Raw genomic sequence first — 21337 nt, forward strand, 5'->3', positions numbered from 1 at the left:
TTCCCTCACCCACTTATCTTACAAAGCCACGTCTTCCCGAGGCGAGAACCGCTTCTTGGCTAGAATTTAGATGCTTTGGAAGCTGCGAGGTGACCGGGGAAATTGCTCCCGCCGTGCCCGGCCCTCACGCTACCCGGGCGAGCTGATTGACGTCTGCAGACGAAGTCACAGAAAAACATTTGCCACTCAAAACAACGCTGGGAAAGGCCTTTCTCAGTACAAATCACGAGTTCCTAATTTATGCAACTTCTAACACCAAAGTCCTCTGTGTCGCTTTTTAAAATAAACACGACTTTAAATTTCTGCCATTAGTACACTGTAGAGCCTACTACACACATGCTCTCAGAGGTCCCCTGAAAAGCAATGCACCATGCTTAGCGTGGGACCATGGGACCAGTATTTTAGGAGCACAAACACCTTTCAAAGCCACTTGCTCTGGCTGTGGGACCTGCCTGAACAAACCTGGACCTCCCAGTTAGAAGCGGGGCTGAGGCTCCGTCCACGGAGGTGACAGGTGACAGGCGGTGCTCACCTGCTTCTCCGGTCCTCCCCACATCTCGGAGCCACAGGAGGGGAGTGCCGCTCAGACAGCCCGAGAGCAGCACCCCGATGGACACAGGCCTGGAGTCCTTGCACCAAGTTCCTGCGCTCCCTGGACAAGCCACACGTACGAAGCTGTCATTTTTCCTTGACCGTTAACACAGTTCAGAGGTCGGCGCCTTTTCGCATAGCGCTCATCATCACGGCGAGGGCAGCGGCACTTTCACAATGGTGGGATTAGGAGGTGGCGTTTCTAGGTGACCTCTCGGCCTCGCGAGTGTTTACTTTCTTCCACTGGCCTCTAACCACGTGGAAGGACTTCAGGTAAAGCCAGCGTCTGGCTCAAGTCCCTTCTCTACGGTCTGCCGCAGGTACCGCCTGGCCGGCCTGCCCGGAGAGCACCAGCAGAGAAACATCACCAGCCCGGAGGTCAACTACTGCCTGGTGACGGAGCTGATTATCTGGACCCAGTACGAGATCCAGGTGGCTGCTTACAACGGGGCAGGCCTGGGCGTCTTCAGCAGGGCAGTGACGGAGTACACCTTACAGGGAGGTAAGCTGGCCTTCCCGCCACACTGCGCACTCTTTGCTGGGGAGCGGGATCTGCAGAGTTTGATTGGAACGTGCTAGAAACAAAAATAGAGCATTCGATCCTCTCAGGCAGCGGTTCTCAGCCTTTGTGGCACCAGGGACCGGGGCTTCTATGAGCATCAGATGCCTGAGGATCTGAGGCAGAGCTGAGGTGGCGATGCTGGCGCTGGGAGCGGCTGCGAACGCAGAAGAAGCTTCGCTCGCTCGCCCGCCGCTCGCCTCCTGCCGTGCGGCCCGGTTCCTCACAGGACATTGACCGGTACCGTCTGCGGCCTGGGGGTTGGGGACCCCTGCTGTAGGGGCCTGTTAGAAGGAGTCTGTCGCGTGTTTAACTCAACCTCCCTGTCTATTCCGAGCACGATGGAGGCGGCAGAAGGAAGCAGGTGATGTCATAATGGCCTCTTTCCGGTTACCGCGGACAGGAGGTGTGCGCCACGCCCTTTAACCTGTCCTCTCAGTTCTGTCGGGCCCTGTGGCCTGGGTTTGTTCTCCGTGGCCTTGCGGTGTATTCTGCGTCTTTGGAGTCGTACGTGATGCTGCAGATACTTTCGAAGGAAACGATCACTTAGCGTTTTGTTTTGAGTGGTACGACGTGATGGTCAGTGATGGAATTTTCCGCTTGGTGCTTTTTTGGCGGCGGGGCGGGGAGAGGGGTTCTTTTTCAGTTACACAAGCAAACAATGTCCTAGATCTGTAAAAACCTCTCCCCCAAAAAATGGCCTGGCAGGATGTCCTAGAGCCAGTGGGCCTTACACCCCACCTCAGTACCTAAGACCCAGCCTGGCACTCCGAGGCTCCCTGCCCTGCAGCGTCTGATCCCCGCTGTTTCCTAGGGGCGCCGGTCTCGGCCCCAGGAACAGCGGGCCCTTGAAACACCCCCATGTCCGCATCTCGCTGCTGGAGCCCTTAGTAATAGACAGAGCCTCCGGCCACAGGTGCGTGTGCCGGGGCCGCCCGCGTCCCTGCCCAGGGAGGCGTTTTCCCCTCGAAACCCAAAGCCCTCCCCACTGCCTCCGGATCACAGGTGTCGTTTTATTTGCTTAGGCGTTTTTATTGCTCCCGGGCCTTGACCTCTACCATGCTGAGGTTTCTGACTGCCCACTTCTGTCCCCAAGTCATGCCTGAGACCTAATGTTCCTTCATATTACATGCCGATATTATCATCCCTTATTGATTGGCTGTCTGCTGTCGTCCCAGAGTTCATAAATCCTCCTTTATGAATTAAGCGCAGTCGGTCCGCTTTACAGCAACTGGCAGAAATATTTAAAATGCAAGACAACCAGGAGGGACTTGCTCGTCCACAAGTAATTCGTAATTACTCATCGGAACATGAAAATGCCTGAAAACCTGGACAATTAACGTTTGCGTTAATGAGTCTATGTAATGAAGTGACAATAAATTTGGAAACACCGTGTGACGACGGGTGCTGTCACGAGTCCCGTATCACTGTGAACGCTCCGAGCAGGTGCCGGGCGCCCAGCCCCACCGAAAGGCCAAGGGCTTGGAGGCGTCGGAGCTCGGCTGCTGCCCACTCGGCACTGGGAGCGTCACAGAATTAGAGCTGGGGGCGACCCGATCAGAACGCTGCATGAGGGACAGGGACCCGCCCGTGGCGAGCAGGCCAGGAGCGGGGAGCAGGGGCAGGCGAGAGAGATGGCCGCAGCGACCCCAGAGCCGAAGCCGTGAGGCCGGCAGCCCCGCTCCGTGCTCGGGGGGCAGTAAAACTGTCTGGTTCGTCCACCTTCATTCTTTACACGTTACGCCGCTGCACGGAGCCGGTGTCCTGACCTCGAGAGACCACGAGGAGAGCGTGGCCGCTGTGCAGGCTCCGGCGCTGGGGGGACGCCCCGTGCGGAGGCTGGGGGGGCGGGGGCCTCGCGCCCCGCGTCGAGCCAGCAGAGGGTAGCGAACTCCTCCTCGTCACTCAAACGCATCCGTGAACATACAGATGTTGCTTTTCCTGTAAAGGTTCCGAAGACAAATCGTAGCATAAATCATCGTTCTGGGCACACCGAGGTTTTAATTTTTTTCCCCGGTTTTCTCTCTTTATCATTTTTCTTCTCGTAACAGGTATTTTTGTGCTGCGATGATTTATTCTGGTTTCAGAACATTGCCTTCTAATGAAAGAGAAATATTTCATATTTTAAAAGAAATGGAAAAAACATTTGGTTATCCACATTTCTAAAACATTAGTAAAAGCTCTTAAGTGTTCACTTGGGCTTTGAAAGGTTTTCCGGAGTAAGGATTACAAATGAACACTCTGTTTGCGAGCTCCATTCTTATCTCCTCTTGGGAAATTCTCAATGTGGCATAAATGACATTGCACAAAAGATTTGTTTCTCAATCCCTAAGACTTTCTAGACCTCGGGCTGTGCCTACAGAGTAGGGTAACGTTCCAAATTCTCGCGGCGTCACCGAAAACACTACGAGCTGCACACGACGATATGGGATGTCCCGTCGGGTATGGGCTTCTTCATCTGGCCTTCTAGAATTTTCAGGAAGGGAAGGGGTAGGGAACGGGCATGTTTGAGGAAGCCACTGTCTCCCTGCTGTTGTCCTGTGCCGTGCACTCACGCTCGTCACGTCACGCCATTCACCCCAGCCGTCCCGTGACACAGGCATCCCTGTGTCTACTTGACGGAAAACATGGACGTCCGGGAGTAACTAACTTTCCCCAGGTCACGTTGCTGGAAAGTGTTGAAATTTATGCTGTTTTCATTCACCACACACAAAAAACACACAAGACACATACATCCTACACACAACACACACACAGAACATACATCCTACACACACACACACACACACAGAACATACATCCTACACACACACACACACAGAACATACATCCTACACACACACACACAGAACATACATCCTACACACACACACACGCAGAACATACATCCTACACACACACACAGAACATACATCCTACATACACACACACACAGAACATACATCCTACACACACACACACACACACACACACACACAGCACAGGCGCGCGCGTCCGGGCAGCGGTCGGGCCCTCGCAGTGCACGCTGTTCCTCGACGTTTTCTGTTCTGTGCCATCGTCTCCTTCTTTAACAACTGCTGGCTGCAACCGCTGACTCGGCTTCCTGGTCCTCAGGGGCAGGTGTGACCTGCACTTTGAAAAGCGCTGGACTGGAGCAGCACGAGGCGTGCGGTTTCGCTGACCTCACGCCCTGTTCGGAAAAAGCCTCCGTGGCCTGAAGGGCACATCGGTTAGGGTCGAAGGCTTCCCAGGGGAGCCAGCACCGAAGCCCACCATCAGGACCAAGCAGGGGTCTGCCGGGGACGTGAGCCGGGGCAGCGGGCCTCGGCGCAGAGCTGGGATTTGGGACCGGAAGACCCGGCGTGGTCCCAGCACCTGTATCTATCTGCCACGTGCCACCTCGACGGCCTGGGGACACCTCGAAGGCAGAAGCCGTGTCGGGTCTGTGTATTTATGTCCGCATCGCCCAGTGCAGGCACCGTGCCCGACATGTGGACGAAGCGTCAACAGACGTCTGATTAAAGACAGACGCTTGTTCCCACTCCGCTTCCCAGTGCCACGCCAGTTGATCCCGCGAGCCACGTGGTGCCCGCCTTCCCTCCCGGGGCCCCTGCTGGCTCGGCCCCTGCTGGCTGGGCCCCAAGCTCTGTGCCTCCCGGGGCCTGAGACGGCCCAGGGGCTCTCTCCTCCACACCCGACAGCTAAGGGTCGGGGAAAATGAGTTCAGGAACGGACACACAAAACTGTGTTAATCTCTTTTTTCACACAGGCCATTAAAAAATGTTTGAGCTTATTTGTCTGAGATCTGACATCCTAACAATGCGTTAGAGACGTTTAGCACAGTGAGAACAATCAGGTGTATTGAAATCACAAGAACCGCATAACAACACAACAACACAGCTGTGGCCTGTAACGACCTGGGATCGGCGCTAACACGACGCACATCTTGCATACGGCAGGTGCAGCCCGTGAATCCTCTGTGGGGAGCGCGCTCTCCGCAATGCAGAAGGCACGTGCCCTTGACTCTGTGGGGCTGCCTGGGGAACCAGCAGGCGCTGGATAGACACTTACTTCATCCCTCATATTCGAAGTCATTCACTCGAAGGATATTGGAAAACGGAGTCCGCGATCGTAGCTAAAACGTAAAGGCCCAGGCGCCCTCTCCCAGAGCCAAGACGCTGCCTGGGGCCACCGCCGCCAGCAGCTCCATCCCGGCAAATGGAACATGAGCGGGAGTGAGGGGACTTTTGTAGGCAGGGTGGGCCCTGAGTGGTCACCACAAGGCTGCTCACCGACCAGGAAGACGAACATCGCACTTGAGGATGAAGGCGGATGAAACGGGGTCATGGTAAGACACGAGGTGCGTGGTTCATTGGTGGCAGGTAGGGTTACTTAACAAGCACAGCCAGCTGTGTTAGAACTTAGACGCTTTGCTGTGCAATGCACCACAATTCCATTCCGCACCAAGTCGAGCTAATTTTACAGCCTCATCGGTGGGCTACTTCGTGTCTCTAGGTGGGTCTTACAGCGGGATGCAGAAGTCAATCATCTTCCTACCGCGGAGGCCCGAGTCCCCGTGTCAGCCCGTTCCACGAGAGCTCATGAACTTCTCCGCTGGCCCTTCACAGTGTCACTTTATTTTATTTGACAAGTTGCAAATCGCCGAAACGTCAGATAGCTCCACGGCTGGCCCAGGTTTCTTTTGATTAGTCACTATTTCAGGCTGATTCGGCCTTTTTACGTAGACCGGAGAGAAGATGAATTGTAACACTAAACTAGAATGTACCTGGAGATGCTGCAAATAAGCTTTGCATCACCTACATCATACTGTGCCAGTACTTGGATGAAGTATCAGAAATAAACACAACTTGCATCTCTCTTTTCAGCTGCAGAGAACAATTCAGGAGAAGCCCCTGCCAGATACAGTGTGAAGCTCTACAGGCTGTAAATAACAGCAGACATTCCGGGCAGAAAAGGGGGAGAAGAGGCTTGTGGGGACAAGACAGGGCTTTCTGTCAACCAGTTAATCAGGCTCTAGATAGAATGACAGTGGACGTGGTTCCACAGTGTAGCGGTGAGCACGTCTGCTTTACACGCAGAAGGTCCTGGGTTTGCGCCCCAGTGGAGCCACGGTCCATGGTCTACGGCCATGCTGCCCTGAACAAGCCCGATGTCCGATCTCGGAAGCTAAGCAGGGTCGGGTCTGGTTAGTACTGGGATGGGAGACCACCTAGGAAGACCAGGTGCCATAGACATAAATAATAATAAATAATTTTTAAAAAGAGAGAGAATGAAACTAATAACCAAGGGAGAGAAGGAGGGAAGCGGGGAGGAGGCGGGAAGGAAAGAGGAAATAAGCAGGAGAAAAACTCTAGAGCAGTCTGGTCCCGGCCCCAGCGGCATCGGCTGGCCCGTCAGAAGCTCCCAGGCACTGCCCCAGCCCCGCCACACCGGGACCCTGCAGCTGGGGCCTCCACCTGTCTTACGACAGACCCCCTCCCATCCCCAGGCCCCTCCCGTCCCGCACCCGGTGACAGAGCCACCCCTACGGGGTTTGGTGGCTGGAAGAGCATAGCGCCGAGGAATCAGCCCAGGCACCCCACCTACCACCCGTAAAAGAGGGGGCTGTGCCCGGGGAGGGTCGGCCCCGCCCAGCAGAGAGAAGCACAGGATATGAGACTAGCCCGTGTGCGGGGAACGTCAGCACACGGCGCCTCTCAGAAGAAACCTCGGCTGTGTTTTCAGAAATGCCGACGGTTGGGTCAGAGGCCACATTCTTCTTTAAGGTGAAGGTCATGACTTTTCTGAAAAGGAAGGAGGATTTGGGCAATGGCCAGCTGGCAACCGAGGCGGCGTGAGCTGCCTGGACCAGGGTCCGGCAGTGGGGATCCAGCGGCGTTTGGAGGAGACCTGGATCTCAGAACGGCTTCTTGCCCACATTTCTGTCTCCAGCGTTCAGAAGAAAGCAAGGCTAGGAAGGCCGCACGTGTCAAGCCGGGCAGCCTGATCGTATTTCAGCAACAGCTTCCTTCTGGTTGTGATCTGTTCTCCCTGTCAGGGTTAATGGGATTTGTGTAGGAACAATAGATTTCTGACGAGAGATGGGTTTCCTCTCTGAGAAGGTGGGAAGAACACGTTCAACAGAAACTTGAAAAATGAGGGATGGACGGGAAACACACGGATGAAGCTATAAAACACGCTCTCGAGGCCAGACTGCGGACTCCGCTGCAAAGGAAGAAGGAGAGAAATATGGCTCTACGATCTCCGGAGATAGTCACTAGGGTCACCTTTGGTCATTCAGAGCAAGTCACATCCTACCAATCTCGTCTCCCTCGGGGGGGCGTACTGAGTTGATAGGTGTAAATGCCATATTCATTCTGTAGCTTGGTTTCCACTCATTCATTTATTCACTTATTAATTCTTTCCATAAACATTCTTATGGCGAAGATGGAGAAATACGGATTGGCGACAAAATAATGAGATGGATTCCTGGGGCTCAGCTATGCCCAGAGTGTGACTTACTTGATTGACCACCACTTGCAGGATGACTTCAGCTGCAAAACTCATTCTCCTGGGCCTTTCTTTGTCACATTTCTGTCAGTGACTTAAAAGGAATGGAGATGGCATGCCTTTCAAACATGCAGGTGTCACAGCTGAGAGGGGTAATTCATACATTCCATCCCAGAGTCAGAAATAAAAAATAAACTGCTTCGTTAGATTGATGGTTGAAATCAAGTTGAAACGTAAAAGGGATCAGCCAAAATACTACATTTGGATACATACAAGTGATCACGTGACAACAGGATGGGGAGACATGACTTGCCAACAATTACCATAAAAAGACTTGCGGGGAGAATCCCGGTCAGGATGGTGGTGTAGGTGGACACTGTGCTGCCTCCTCTCGTGACCACATTAAAATTACAATTAAACTACAGAACAGCCATCACTGGGAGTCGCCTGAAATGTAGCTGAACAGAAGTCCTATGACTGGGGTCACATGGAAGAGGCCACCTCGAGACTGGTAGGAGGAGTGGAGATGCGGAACGGGCTGGTCCCACACCACATGTAGCAGCTGAAAATCTGGAAGGACGTCTCAGCTGCAGAGGTCCTCTAAGGAGTGAGGGGTCCGGCCCCACACCAGGCTACCTAGCCCAGGGTTCCAGTGCTGGGAAGAGAAGTCCCCACAACTTCTGGCCGTGAAAACCAGCTGGGGATGGTGACTGAGTGACATGGAGGGCTGCAGGAGTCGCAGACCTTCCTCTTAAAAGACCCACGCGGACTTACTCACTGACAGACTCGCTTGCTCTGAGCTCCAGCATTGGGGCAGCAGCTCTAACGGTGCCAGGGACACACAGGGAGGGACTGAGCCATCTGGCTTCAGGGCGAGGGCTGGAAGGATGGCTTACCAGACAGAAGTGCTGGCGAAGGGTGTGGTTCTGGTGTTGGGCCCACCCCCTCCCAGCCGGCGGCCACCGTGTTGAATGTCCCTCGACCTGGCTGACACATTCTCCCTGGTGACTCCCTGAGACCCCACCCCTCCCAGTGTGCAGGACACCCAAGCTACACTGAGACCCAGCCCCAGGGACTCGCCACAAGGGGTGCTGGGGAAGTGGGGGCTCCTCGGAGGACAATAGCCGAGTAGGCAGCGCTCTGTAATCCTGCGGTGTGGGGAACAGACAAGAAACAGGGTGTGTATTTGGCCTGCAGGAGCAGAGCCTAGCTGGACAGTTTATAATTTTCAAATAACCTGACAGCTCTATGTGCAAGGAACAGTTTACCCAGGAGACAGACGGGCATCGGTGGGCAGGAGTTTTGGAAGGAAAGGTTTTAGTTTAATGCAAGGAGAATCCCTTTCACAAAGTAGGGCAGAACCCTATCCCGGCATCGTGTATTGGGCCACTCATATGGCCTTTGCCTCTCCAAAGTGTCACAGGAGAAGCGTTCTTTACCAAAACGCTGGTTATCATGACAGCGCTGAACACTGAGTCGAGTATATGCGTTTTTTCCATTGCATTCCGTTCCACTGCAGTTATCGTTCCTGTTGTTGATTTTCATATTTTCCCAACTTTGACCACGGGAGACTCTTCAAGTTGGTGCGTGGGTCTTTTTGACAAGCCCTCCCTGGTGATCGACAGCTTCTTTGCTTTTTGGAATGACAGAATTTTCCAGGCTCATCTTATCTATTGACCTACTTCTGACTCAGAATCACCCAATTATCCAAGAAAGCCTGTTTATTTTTATGCTTCTGTGTTTGTTCTTATTTCTAGGACTTTTTGCAAGAAATTCTTCTTCTTAATGATAAAATCATCATACTGCCAATTCAAACGCAGAGTTTCAACTTGGCTGAAAATCTCAGTTCCCAATGAGATCAATATAAAACTTATATAGAGAAATATGACAGAACTAAAGCCAAAAGTTGGCTGTAATTTTACTCTAAGCACAAAAACAAAAACAAAAACCAGACCAAAAAACGATCTCAAGCTGTTCTCAACAGTATTGGTGGTCGTGGTGGTAGGTGTTAGGTTTGGTTTTTTAAGGCAATTATATGAGTGTTGCAAGATAAAACAAATAAGTATTAAGTTTTAAAAAGCATCATTGGTCATTTTTGGGAAATGCTAGGGAAATTGATTTGTGTAAAGCTTCCCAATCATAAATCTCAGGTTGCTAATGAGAAACTTGACTTTGATTGGAGAAGGTGACATTTTTAGTACTTGGTTTTGTTCTGGATGTGGCACCATTCACACCCCAGCAAAGCTTCCACTGCGGGTTGATGGGTACGGACATCACCAACTGCACGTGATGCAAAGCATTTTCCTGAATCCCTCAAAAGAAATTCTTTTGTCCAAAGTGATACACGTTTTTGGGGTGTGTGTGTGTGTGTGTGTGTTTTATTTTATTTATTTTTTTTACAAAGCAAAAATCAGGTGGGACTATAGTGTTTTGGATTTTGTTAGACTCACCATTCTGATGATGTCATTTAGTGAAGAGTCTAGATCCACAGGCCACCTCTTACAGAGAACTTCTAGAAGCAATGGGCTTCTAGAATTTGCTATGAATTCTTTATAGCTTTCTGTTGGCATAGGCATACAAAACTTATAAATGTGTTCTCTAGAACTTGTTCATTCCCAAGTGTCCTCTTCAGCCTTAGGAGCTTGTTTGATGTGTGGCATGTTGTGGTGCCCTGTCCAGATTAGTTGCTCGGGGTGACACACCCATCCGCAGTGTTGGCGCTGGCTGTGACCTTCCTGGGAACCGCCCACTGCCAAGGAGACCCCCCTCCCACGGTCAGCCTGTGGCTAATGACTGGCCACTGTGGGCATGGAAAAGCCCAGCCCCCTGGCCTCACTGCGGGACAACTCAAAGGGCCACCACTGCTCGCACTCCCTGTAGGACCAGCCTCGCTGACTGCCATCTTGCAGAAGCTTCTGCCCAGTCACGGCCTGCCGCTTCCTTGCAGGTGTACTATGGAGCGCCCGGAAGGCTGATACACAGAGCCCTTGGTGGCCAGAGTCTGTTTCCAGGTTTTGTTTGCTTTTGTCCTGTTCTCATCGTACCAATGTCCTAAGCATTTCTTTCGAGGGAGGCAAATTGCTGCTGCCTACTCAGGGGGACGCTCAGCCGTAGTCACGCGCCCAAAGGACAGCGGAAGCTTTTTTGACTGAATAATCCTCTGACTTACTTTGTCTGTGGGTCGTCGACATGTCACCTGCGACTTCCGCGAGTGTTGTTTGGAAGCTGTCCCTGCCCTGTCCCCTGAGCTTGGCGGGTCCCAGACGTGGCGCCGACAGCCCTCACGCAGCCTGCCACGCTGAGCGGCTGCGGTGCGCAGAGCGAGTCGGCTCTCCGCGGCGACACACCTGACGTTGTCAGGGCGTCTCGTGCTCCGCCCAGCGCAGCTGCCACCAAGCTCGTGAGCACTTGTCCTTCGCGCTGTGTACGTGCGGTGGTTTTCCCACGTTTACCCTTTGTCTGCGTGAGATCGACGCTTGGGGGCAGGTGCTGGCGTACGTTGCCTGGCCTCGTCACTTCATCTGAGTCGTCTTCCATCAGATACCAAACTCAGGCTGAAGAAGGTGACGCGGACGGGACAGTCGAGCCTGGGTCGTCCTCGTCTTCCCTGCGCAGGGAGCTCTCCTGCCATCTGACCCGGTGAACCCGCTGACACCCGCCAACCCAAGTCATCCGTTACCCTGGGGACAGACGTCTCTGCAGATATAAAACAGTATTAACAGTGCTGGCGTACTTTCAATAAATATGTCTTTAACTCCAAAGTACGTAACGTGGACTGACCACAGGACTCATGGCTTCAGAAATCAACTTTTCAAAATGTCAGTTGCATGCATTCTTAAGAATGCTTTCCGATAAATTGGGTTGAAAAATCCAAAACATGAAGCGCGTGGTAGGCAATATTGACACAGTCATTTTTATTTGATTGAAGAATTAAGGTTCTGAAAAATTCATGACAAATATTAATTATTGCAGCCTGACCCAGAATATTTCAAAAAGTTAATATTTTGAAGCTGGAAAACTCTTTCGTCCTCATTAATGAGTTCATTTAATTATGTAGCTGATTATTTTAAAACATTTTTTAATTTCTAGAAAGAACGATTCATTTTGAAATTCTAAAGATTCAGATCTTGCTGAATTTACATCGCTAGGCAGGAAGAGAGGAAGGGGAGGAAAGCAAGAAAAGAATTTTTGAATCATTTCTATTTTATTGGGGAACAGCTAATACCAGAAAATAATCATAAACCTAATTACACGTGTCCTCTTATGCGACCAGGTGGAAAAACGAAGTTCATCGGAAAAAAAAAACAAAAACCCAACACACTAAACAACAACAGAAATCACTGATGAGAGACATCGCCGCAGACACGGTTCAAAAAGTTGACAGGACAAGTCACATGCAGAGTTTTGGTTTTTCAGTGGACTTTATTTTTTACAACAGGTTTAAGTTCACAGCGAGCGATTTCCCGTGGACCCCGCCCCCCGCCCGGCCTCCCCCATCAGCTGGGGTTCACTGTCACCCAGGGGCCATAGCTGACACTCGGGCTTGCTCTTGGTGGTGCACATGCTCTGGTTTGCACAAAGTGTAATGATCCGCGTCCACCATTAGCACGTCCTAATGAGAAGTCCCACTGCCCTGAGAGCCCCCTGTGCTCCTCCTGTCCCCACCCCCGCCCGACAACCCCTGCTCTTTTGCTGTCTCCGTACTTCAGCCTTTTCCGGAATGTCGCAGAGCTGGCGTCCTGAGGTGTATACGTGGCCTTTTCCTGGCGTCCTGAGGTGTATACGTGGCCTTTTCAGACTAGCTCCTTTCTCTTGGCAATACGCAGTGCGTACGTGTAGTTTTCAGATGTGATTTCTGCGGTCGGGCTGGTTTGAGGAGCTGTACACAGGGGTGCACCACCATGAAGACTGACGGTGTCAGGCTCGCCAGCCCCTGTGCTACCTGGCGGAGGTGCCACTCCGCCCTGCGGTGCCAACTCCTCGCCACTCCAAGGAGCCATCGTCGGGGAAGAGAAACGGCCATCGCCTTATCCCGGCAGAAACGTGTCCGTAACGGACAGAACTCCTGCATCCGAAACCGCCCTGCGTTTTCCTCTTCGCGTGACCCACCCGTCTGGTGCCTGCGAGTGCCAGGCGTGCACCGGCCAGAGCAGCGAGCCCCCAGCTGTGAGGATCGAGACAGCATCGATGGGCCGAAGATGTGTCACTTTAAGGCCGAGAACGCCCTGGGGCCTGTGCTGGGGGAAGCGTAGTGAAATGGGTGTTTTTGAGCGGTGAAAACCACAAGAGCAGGAGTCCTGTCGCTGACCCCTCCAAGGCCCGCAGCAAGGGCGTGGGCAGGTGACACCCGAGATGCCGGTCTTGCGGGGAGAATCTTCCTGTTGACCTCATCTGGAGCAGCGGGAGGCCACGACTTCCTGCTAAGGCCCCATGTGGGGGCTGAGGCCACCACGCCCGGCAGAGCGGCTGGTCTCGAGCCGGGCCCTTGGCTTGTCCCAGAAGGAGTGGATTACGAACCCTCAGCAATCAAGACCTTCCAGCCATAGCGGCTGCTTTATTGGACACGCGGTCAAGGGGGATTCAGCGGCTGCAAGTCTTTTTCTCACTTGAGGGAAATTTTAATTCCATCGTCCACAAATTTATGAGTCACTTCTGATGACAATAATTAAGACAAAGAGAAGAGAGCTGAGAAGACTTGGCGGATTTTTTAATAAGGCCCGGGGTGGAGGGCAGGGTTTGAGAGCAAGGGATCTGAGGGTTTGGAACCTGTGTCCTGTGACTTTGGGGGTGAGGCTGCGGGAGCTTGACGGGAGGAGGGCGCAGGCAGAATGACCCCTACGTCTGTCTCCGGGCTCCCTGCGAGTTCAGGTAATGAGAAGGGAGTTCGTTTTTGCGTATGGTATGAGGTGGGGGCCAGTTTTGTTTTTCGTTTTCTGTTTTTTTTGCACATGGACGTCCGTTTTTCCTAGTGCCATTTGTGGAAAAGATGGTCTTTTCTCCACAGAATTGCCTTTCATCAAAAACCAGTTGATACGTATGTGAGCAATTTCTGGGCTCTGTGTCATCGATCGATGTGTTCATCCTTTATCCAGTAGCACTCTTTATTAATTACTGTAGATTTATAGTTACTATTGATATCATATAGTGAAGATTGTCCAATAGCGTTCTTCTTTTTCAAAATTGTTTTGGCTATTCTAATGCCTTTGCCCTATAAATTTTAAAATCAACTTGCCAATTTTTAAAAAGTCCTAACTGCAGTGTTAATTGGGATTTTTAAAAAGTCCTAACTGCAGTGTTAATTGGGATTTTTAAAAAGTCCTAACTGCAGTGTTAATTGGGATTTTTAAAAAGTCCTAACTGCAGTGTTAATTGGGATTTCATTCCATCTACAGATCAGTGTGGGGAGAATGGACATTTTTATTATGTCGTCTTCCGATCCGTTACTATGATAGGACTGTGTTTTCTTGGGCCTTAGGTTGCTTTGGTCAGTGTCTTATAGTTTTTAACACACAAATCTTGCATATGGTTTTTGAATTTATATCTAGTTTATGTTTTAATTGCTATTTTAAGTGGTATTGACTTTTTAATTTCAATTTCTAATTGTTCGGCGCTCGTGTTTAGAAATATAATTAGCTTTCGTATTTCGATCTTGTGTCCTGTGATCTTACCAGCTGCAGTTCTGAGAGTTCTTATTTTGACTCGAGAATTTTTTTTATAGACAATCATATTGTCTGAGAATAGGGAGAAGTGAGCTTTTTTCCCCCTTTTTAATCTTTATGCCTTTTATGCCTCTTCCTTGCATTACTGCACTGGCTTGCGCTTCCAGAATAAAAATGGTCAGGAAGACACCTTTGCTTTGTTCCTGATCTCAGGGCAAAAGCATTCACTCTTTCATCTTAAATAAGATGTTAGTTGTAGTGTTTTAAAGATGCTCTTTATCGAGTTTACAAAGTTCCTTTTTTTCCTACTTTGCTGAGAGGTTTTTTTTTTTTTTTAATCACTATTGGATATTGAATTTTGTCCAATGCTTTTTCTAAATCTATTAAGATGATCGTATTTTTTCCTTATTCTGTTAATATGATAAATTACTCCAACTCCTATTTTAACTAGCCTTGCATTTATATGATAAACCCCACTTGATCGGGATAAGGTGTGATTTTCATATTTTGCCCAATTTGATATTCTAATATTTTATTGAGGATCTTTGCACCTGTGTTTGTGAGGGAAATGGCTCTGTAGGCTTCTTTTCTTTATGTGTCTTTTTCTGATTTGGTGTCACGGCAATGCTTTAGAATGGTTTTTATTTCTTCTTCACCTGCTGGGTAGAATTCACCAGTGAGCCGATGTGCTTAGAGTTTCTTTGTTGGAAGGCTTTAATCATGTATTCAGATATTTAATAGCTGTAGGACTGCTCAGATTATCTATTCCTTCTTGAGTGGATTTTGGAAGTATGTTTTATAAGGAATTTTTCCATGTCATCTAAATTATTGAATTTTTTTAGCATAAAGATGTTTAAAATGTTCTCTACTTTTCACGTCAGTTGGATTTGTAGAGGTGTCCCGTGACGTTGGTGATATTGGTAATCTGTGACTTCTCATTTACTCTTGATAAGTCTGGCTAGAAGTTTATTGACCTTTTAAAAGAACCAGCTTTTATTTTCACTGGTTTTCTCTATTACTTTTCTATTTTCATTTTATTAATTTCTGCTGTTTTTCTTTACTATCTCCGTCTACCTACATGTTTTTGGTTTAATTAACTGTTATCGATTCTTACGGTAGAAGCTTAGATTCTAATATAAACATTTAAATGCTGTAAATTTCCCCCTAATACTTCTGTATCCCATAAATTTTGATATGTCATGTTTTCATTTTTATCAAACTGAAAATGCTTTCTAATTTTCCATGCGACTTCCTCATCGACTCGCAGTTATTTTCAGGTATATTGCTTAATTTCCAAATATTTGGGGGGAGTTCCACCATCTTTCTGTTTTTAATTTCAAGTTTAAACCTGTCGGGGCCATATAACGTACATTTTCTAATTTCAATCATTTGAAAGCTGTTTAGGTTTGGTTTTCGGCTCAGACTCTCAGTTAAGTTCCTGTGCACCTGAAGAGAACGTTCGCTATTGATGGATAGAATCACCTAGGTCAAGGTGCCTGATGGCGGAATTCACGTCTTGTCTCTCCTTTCCGATTTCCTTTGTCTCTTTTTTTTTTTTGAGAAAGGGGTATTGAAGTCCCCAAGTGTACTAGTAGGTTTTTCTGTTTCTCCTTTTGGTTTTATCACCTTTGTATTTTGAAGTCTGTTTCGTACACATTCAGGATTGTTACGTCTTAGTGAATAGGTCGCTTCGTCATTACCTAGTGTCCTTTGTCACTGGTTTTATCCCTTTCTAGAACATCTGCCGTATCTGATGTTAACATAACCTCTCCAGATTTATTTTATTTGGTCTTTCCATAAATATTTGTTCCATTCTCTTACTTTTAAGCTATTTATGTCTTCATATTTAAAGCAGGATTTTTTTAGCTACCGTATATTGGGTCCAACTTTTATCGGGATGCATAGACTGTTTACATTTCAGTGTAGCTACTGATAGGAAGGGATTAAAATCCACCATCTCGCTAATCGTTTTCTGTTTATTCCCTCTCTGCTTTTCTCCTTTTCTGTTGTTTTTGGCTACCTGCTTCTCGAATTAATTAATATTTTCATATTGACGTGTTTTCCACTCTTACCTTATTTCTACCTCTTTTCAAATTTCTTTAGTGATTGCTCTGGAGTTTAAAATATACATCACTAATTACAATTTAGTGATGTATATTTTCTTGAAATAGACCGCATGTGTAAGAACTTCATCACAGTACACACCCATCTCTCCCTCCCACCGTTTGCTCTCTGGTGGCCCTTTATTTTATTCTTACCTACAGTAAATTACTACTGTTTTTGCCCGGAACAATTATCCCAGGTGTGCCCCTCACTCCAGACCCGGTCCAGGTGGCCCGACCTGAAGCCTGAGGCTTCCCAGGGCAGAGGCAGACAGAACGTTCTGTCTAGTGTGTTTATTGCTCCAGAGAATGACTTGCCTGTTTCAGTTATATGTTTCTGCCTTAGATTGTAACTTCCTTGAAGGCAAGCCACCTGGCAGGTATATAATTGGGCTCAATGTCTATTCAACAAAAGAAAGAAAGAAAGAGTGGAAAAATTTTTTAAATGGTGGCCCTTATGACAGACAAACAGAAATTGAGCCTCTAAATGAATAAGCAACAATACATATGGGAGGAGGGTGATTTTTTTTTTTTTTATATAAAGGATAGTTGGGCTTGAAACACAGTAGTATGTAATGGGGGAGGCGGATTTCTAAATGAAACTGTGTCTGACCCCAAATACTGGGCAATCAAAAAAGCAGTCAGAGGCTTTTGTTTGCTCTGCGTCTTGGGACCGTGGGGAAGGCTCACCCTTTGGTGAGGTGATCCCATCCACTTTTCTGCCTATGCCTTAAAGAATTCCGCAACAGAAAATGAGAAATAGCCCATTCTTTTTCTTCAAAACGCCACTATTGGCTTCCAAAAGCATTCCTCACACATCGGCGTTGTCAGCACCGTGATTGCCTGTGAACCTGAACGCAGCTCAGAGTCTCTCTCCCTCTCCCTCTCCCCCTCCCCCTCCGGTGCCGCCCGCTGCTCGCTTTGCTGTCTGGACGATGCTGCGACAGTGCCCACCGCGCCCCCGCAGAACGTGCAGGCGGAAGCTGTGAACTCGACGGCCATCCGGTTCCTGTGGAACCCCCCACCCCAGCAGTTTATCAACGGCATCAACCAGGGGTACAAGGTACGTCCGTCACGGTCCCGTGTCACGGTCCCGTGGGCAGTGAGGAGGCCGCCCGGCCCTCGCTGCATCAAGTCGCAGAGCATGTTGACCACGCGGGGTCTCCTGAGGTCAGCAAGGGCGAATCACCAGCTACACTGGCCGAGAAACTCACATCATTAGTTTTCAAGAGGATGGTTCACACGTAACAGCAATTTCTCATGGGAAAGGCCGTTCATTGTAAACTCACCCGTGGGACACCTGTCTCGGGTGATCGTAATCGGCATTTGCACAAACCACTCCTTCCTGGAATGGAGCCCCTCTAGGAAGCCAGCGCGGGGTGCAGTGGAGTGACCCTCCCAACAACTAAGGCACATCATCCCCCCCGCCCGCCGCCATCAGGGGTCGGTCCTGCTGGTAGACCCGAGACCCGGCTGACGCCAGGCACCCCCCTGGGCTGGAGTAGAGACGCACAGACACACCCCCACCGTCACCTTCCGTTTGTCCTTCGTACATGTTGGGGTGCAGTTTCCCAAAGCGCAGTCTATCTCACCTTTTAGATCAGCTGCTCCTGGTTGGTCCTGGAGCCCTCTACCTCCAGCAGAGCTGCCAGGTAAACTCAGCCCAGCCCCTCGGAGAAGGGGCCCGTGCAGTTTGCCCGACGGCCCGCTGACTTCAGATTCATAGAGCAGGGTTTCCTCAGACACACAGTCCATTTATTTTTCCATTCGGATTCAATTTACAAAAGCACTTGTTCTGTTTGCTGGAAAGGCAAACGTAGCTAAAAATTGCCCTGCCTTTTCCTTTCCCCCCAGAGGTATCTACAGTCAGAAACCTTTTTGAAAGAAAGTCATATTGATCAACCAAGGCAATTTCGCCTTCTCAACTCCTGTCAAGTCTTATTGGCAAGACTGGAGCGTCCATTCGATGGCGTGGTTGTCGGTTTGATCCATATGAATGTGTTTTGTGCCCCTCAGCATGTCAGCTCTCAGCCTTAATTAACCCTGGAGATGCCCTGTGCCAGACGGCTTCCACGTCACACTCACCTGCGATGTCACCAAAACATTAGAACAACTTCTCCTGGAATATGTATATATTACTACAGAGTCGTAAAATAAAAATAAGGGATTGTAAGATGACAAGGTCCTTGCAATCTGTGAGGTCAACCAAGGGTCGCCTCGCCTAAAAAATATAAAAAGTAAATTGTAATCAATCTCCTAAAATCCTTTTCAGAAAACTAGTGTGATGTAAATGATAAACAATTGCGATCGTTCCCACCGAGTGAGGGACTTCTTTTTTGAGTCAGAGTAGGTGCCTATCTAGAAAAAATATCTCTATTTATGTTTCATTGTACCGATGCAGTCAAATAGCAGATGATGTCTTTTTTCTTTACTGTTAAAAAATAAATACGTTCTGTATCATAAGTGAAGGGCAGGCGAAGGTTGAGGAATGGCTGTCACAGCATGAGTTAGACGGGATATTTTACTTACATGCACGTGTATAAAATATACATAAATGTGCATATTCGTATTCAATAATCCATGAGGTATCTTTTAAACTCAGTGTTTCTTGGTAAGGTTATAAATGTAGGATTTGTGGAGTTTCTTAATTATGACTTTGCTTTCTTCGAAGACAGAAAATAAATTTTTCTTCAGTTGCAAAGTAAAATTCTGTTGCAGACTTGAGAGTGAAGACATGCACGAAAAATGGCCTCTTTTCCCCTGCTCCATCCAGCTTCTAGCGTGGCCGGCCGATGTCCCTGAGGCTGTCACCATCGTCACCATCGCTCCAGATTTCCATGGGGTCCACCACGGGTACATAACCAACCTGAAGAAGTTCACGGCTTACTTCACGTCAGTGCTGTGTTTCACCACTCCGGGGGACGGCCCCCCGAGCACGCCTCAGCTCATACAGACGCACGAAGACAGTGAGTAACCCTGGGCCGTGTAGCTTATCAACAGCCATACGTCGGTCGTCAAAGAGATCTAGGCCGCCACCCTGTCCAGCACTGGGCGAGGGCGCAGACAGGCCCTTAGGACACTCAGTCGTCTCAGAATGTTTGTGGTCCACTCAACTTGGGGGCCAGGTCACTGACGAGAGCTGGTAGCATTGGGCAGAGGGGGACCACGGAACGGGGAGGGAGCCTGGCTCCCAGAGTCGTGGAGCGCCAGCCCAGCCCCAGCGTGTGTCGGCCCTCGGTCTCACTGGACTTCTCTTGCCCAGGTTTCAACTTCCAACCCCCTCATCCCCTTCCCGAGGCCCCCCGGACTCCCGCCCGTGCGTCCTGAACCCCCCCCCAGGGGCTTTCACCTGAGCCTGGCCCCCTGACCGTCCACCTCCAATTGCTCAGTCCAAATCAGCTGCTCTGTCCTCAGCCAACTGACGCTTCTAGAAAATATCATCTAATGACATCACTCTGAGAAAACGAGGCAGATGGGCACAAGATTTATCCATAGGGAGGTTGACAGCAATATTAGTAACTGAAAAAAATGAAAATCATTCAAATGTTCCAAAGGGGGTTAACTGAGGACATTGTGGAATGATAATATAATAAGTATTTTGTAAAAGTACTTTTCGAAGAAAAAAAAGAACAGTCTGCGGCCGGGTTGGGGACCCCTGCTCTAAGTTGTTGGGGTGTTGGGGTGTATAGTTGTCTGTAACACTTCCTTATGGTCTTCATGGCTGCGGGGTACGGGTTGTGTTCCCTGTTTGAATCCTGATTGGTGATCCGTCTCTTCTGGGGTGCCTGTTTGTTTATTTTGTCATTTTTCCTAGAGACTTATCAACTTTATTGATTTTTTTTTTTTTGAAGAACCAGCATTATGTCTCGTCGATTTTTTCTCGATTGTTTTCCCATTTTTAATTCCATTGATTTCTGCTCTTAATATTTACTTTCTCCTGCTTGCTGTGGGTTTATTTTTCTTTTCTTTATTTAATTTCTTGAAATAGCACTTAGGTTATTGACCTGAGGCCTGGCTTCATCGCTAGTGTAAGCATTTCAGGGCTATAAATGTTCCTCTCCACACAGCTTTAGCCCCATCACACATATTTTGATATGGTGTCTTTCGTTTTCATTCAATTTTATGTATTTCTACTTTCGTTCAGACTTCCTTTTTGACCCACGGGTCATTTAGAAGTGCGCCATTAAAGTTCCATGTATTGTAGATCTTCCTATTGTCTTTCTGCTGCTGACTTCTAGTTCGACTGCATTATTGGTCAGAGAACACAGCTGGTATAATTTCGATTCTTTTAAATGGGTTGAGCTTTGTTCTGTGGCCAAGCATATGATCAGTCTTGGCAAATGTTTCATGAGTGCTTAAAACAATAATGTGTATTCTGCTGTGGAATCTGCTTTTCAATCACAAACTTTATATACCGCTCATCAGCGTTTAGAATTAAAGGAGAAAGTTCATCAAGTTTAGCCTTTTCCTTAGGAGAAAAAACAATTATGGCTATTTCATCAAGTCCTGTGCCTGTTGTGCCTGTCATAATTACAGTTGATTGATTGGTTGATTCACTTACCCGTCCATCCCACGTCCAGACGTGTGTCTGTACTTACGTTCAGATGCTTATGCAGTCCCTGTCATGTGGGCGGTAGCCAGCTGGGTGCTGATGGGGTCTCAGAGATAAGCAAGTACGGCCTCTGCCTTTAAAGCCCCGACCTCGTCAGACGTGCGGGGGCGTGACCGAGGCCAGTGCCACTGAGGAAGCATGTCCCCAGAAGCGGCTGTTGGTAGCCCGGGGAAGGGCGACCGAAAAGGCCTGGGGGAGGAGGTAAGTCTTGTGGAGATGAAATGGAACTCAACCCTGATCGATGAGCTTTTCACGCAGAAAATGGATGAGGACGTCCGGGTAGGAGAAGCAGGACCCATAAAGC

The 21337-nt window shown here is 49.0% G+C and overlaps 1 protein-coding gene and 1 pseudogene across 1 annotated transcript in view; both read left to right on the forward strand.

The window, feature by feature from the left end:
• The window catches only part of SDK1 (sidekick cell adhesion molecule 1), a 200020-nt gene that overhangs the window by 52993 nt on the left and 125690 nt on the right, over positions 1-21337 (forward strand). Inside the window, 3 exon segments of the mRNA XM_023532757.1 lie at positions 912-1093; positions 17369-17484; positions 19195-19387. Coding sequence (XP_023388525.1) covers positions 912-1093; positions 17369-17484; positions 19195-19387 — 491 coding nt within the window.
• On the forward strand, positions 6290-6405 carry LOC111742294 (annotated as a pseudogene).

The sequence above is a fragment of the Pteropus vampyrus genome, unplaced genomic scaffold, assembly GCF_000151845.1.
Source record: "Pteropus vampyrus isolate Shadow unplaced genomic scaffold, Pvam_2.0 Scaffold90, whole genome shotgun sequence".
Classification (NCBI taxonomy): domain Eukaryota; kingdom Metazoa; phylum Chordata; class Mammalia; order Chiroptera; family Pteropodidae; genus Pteropus; species Pteropus vampyrus.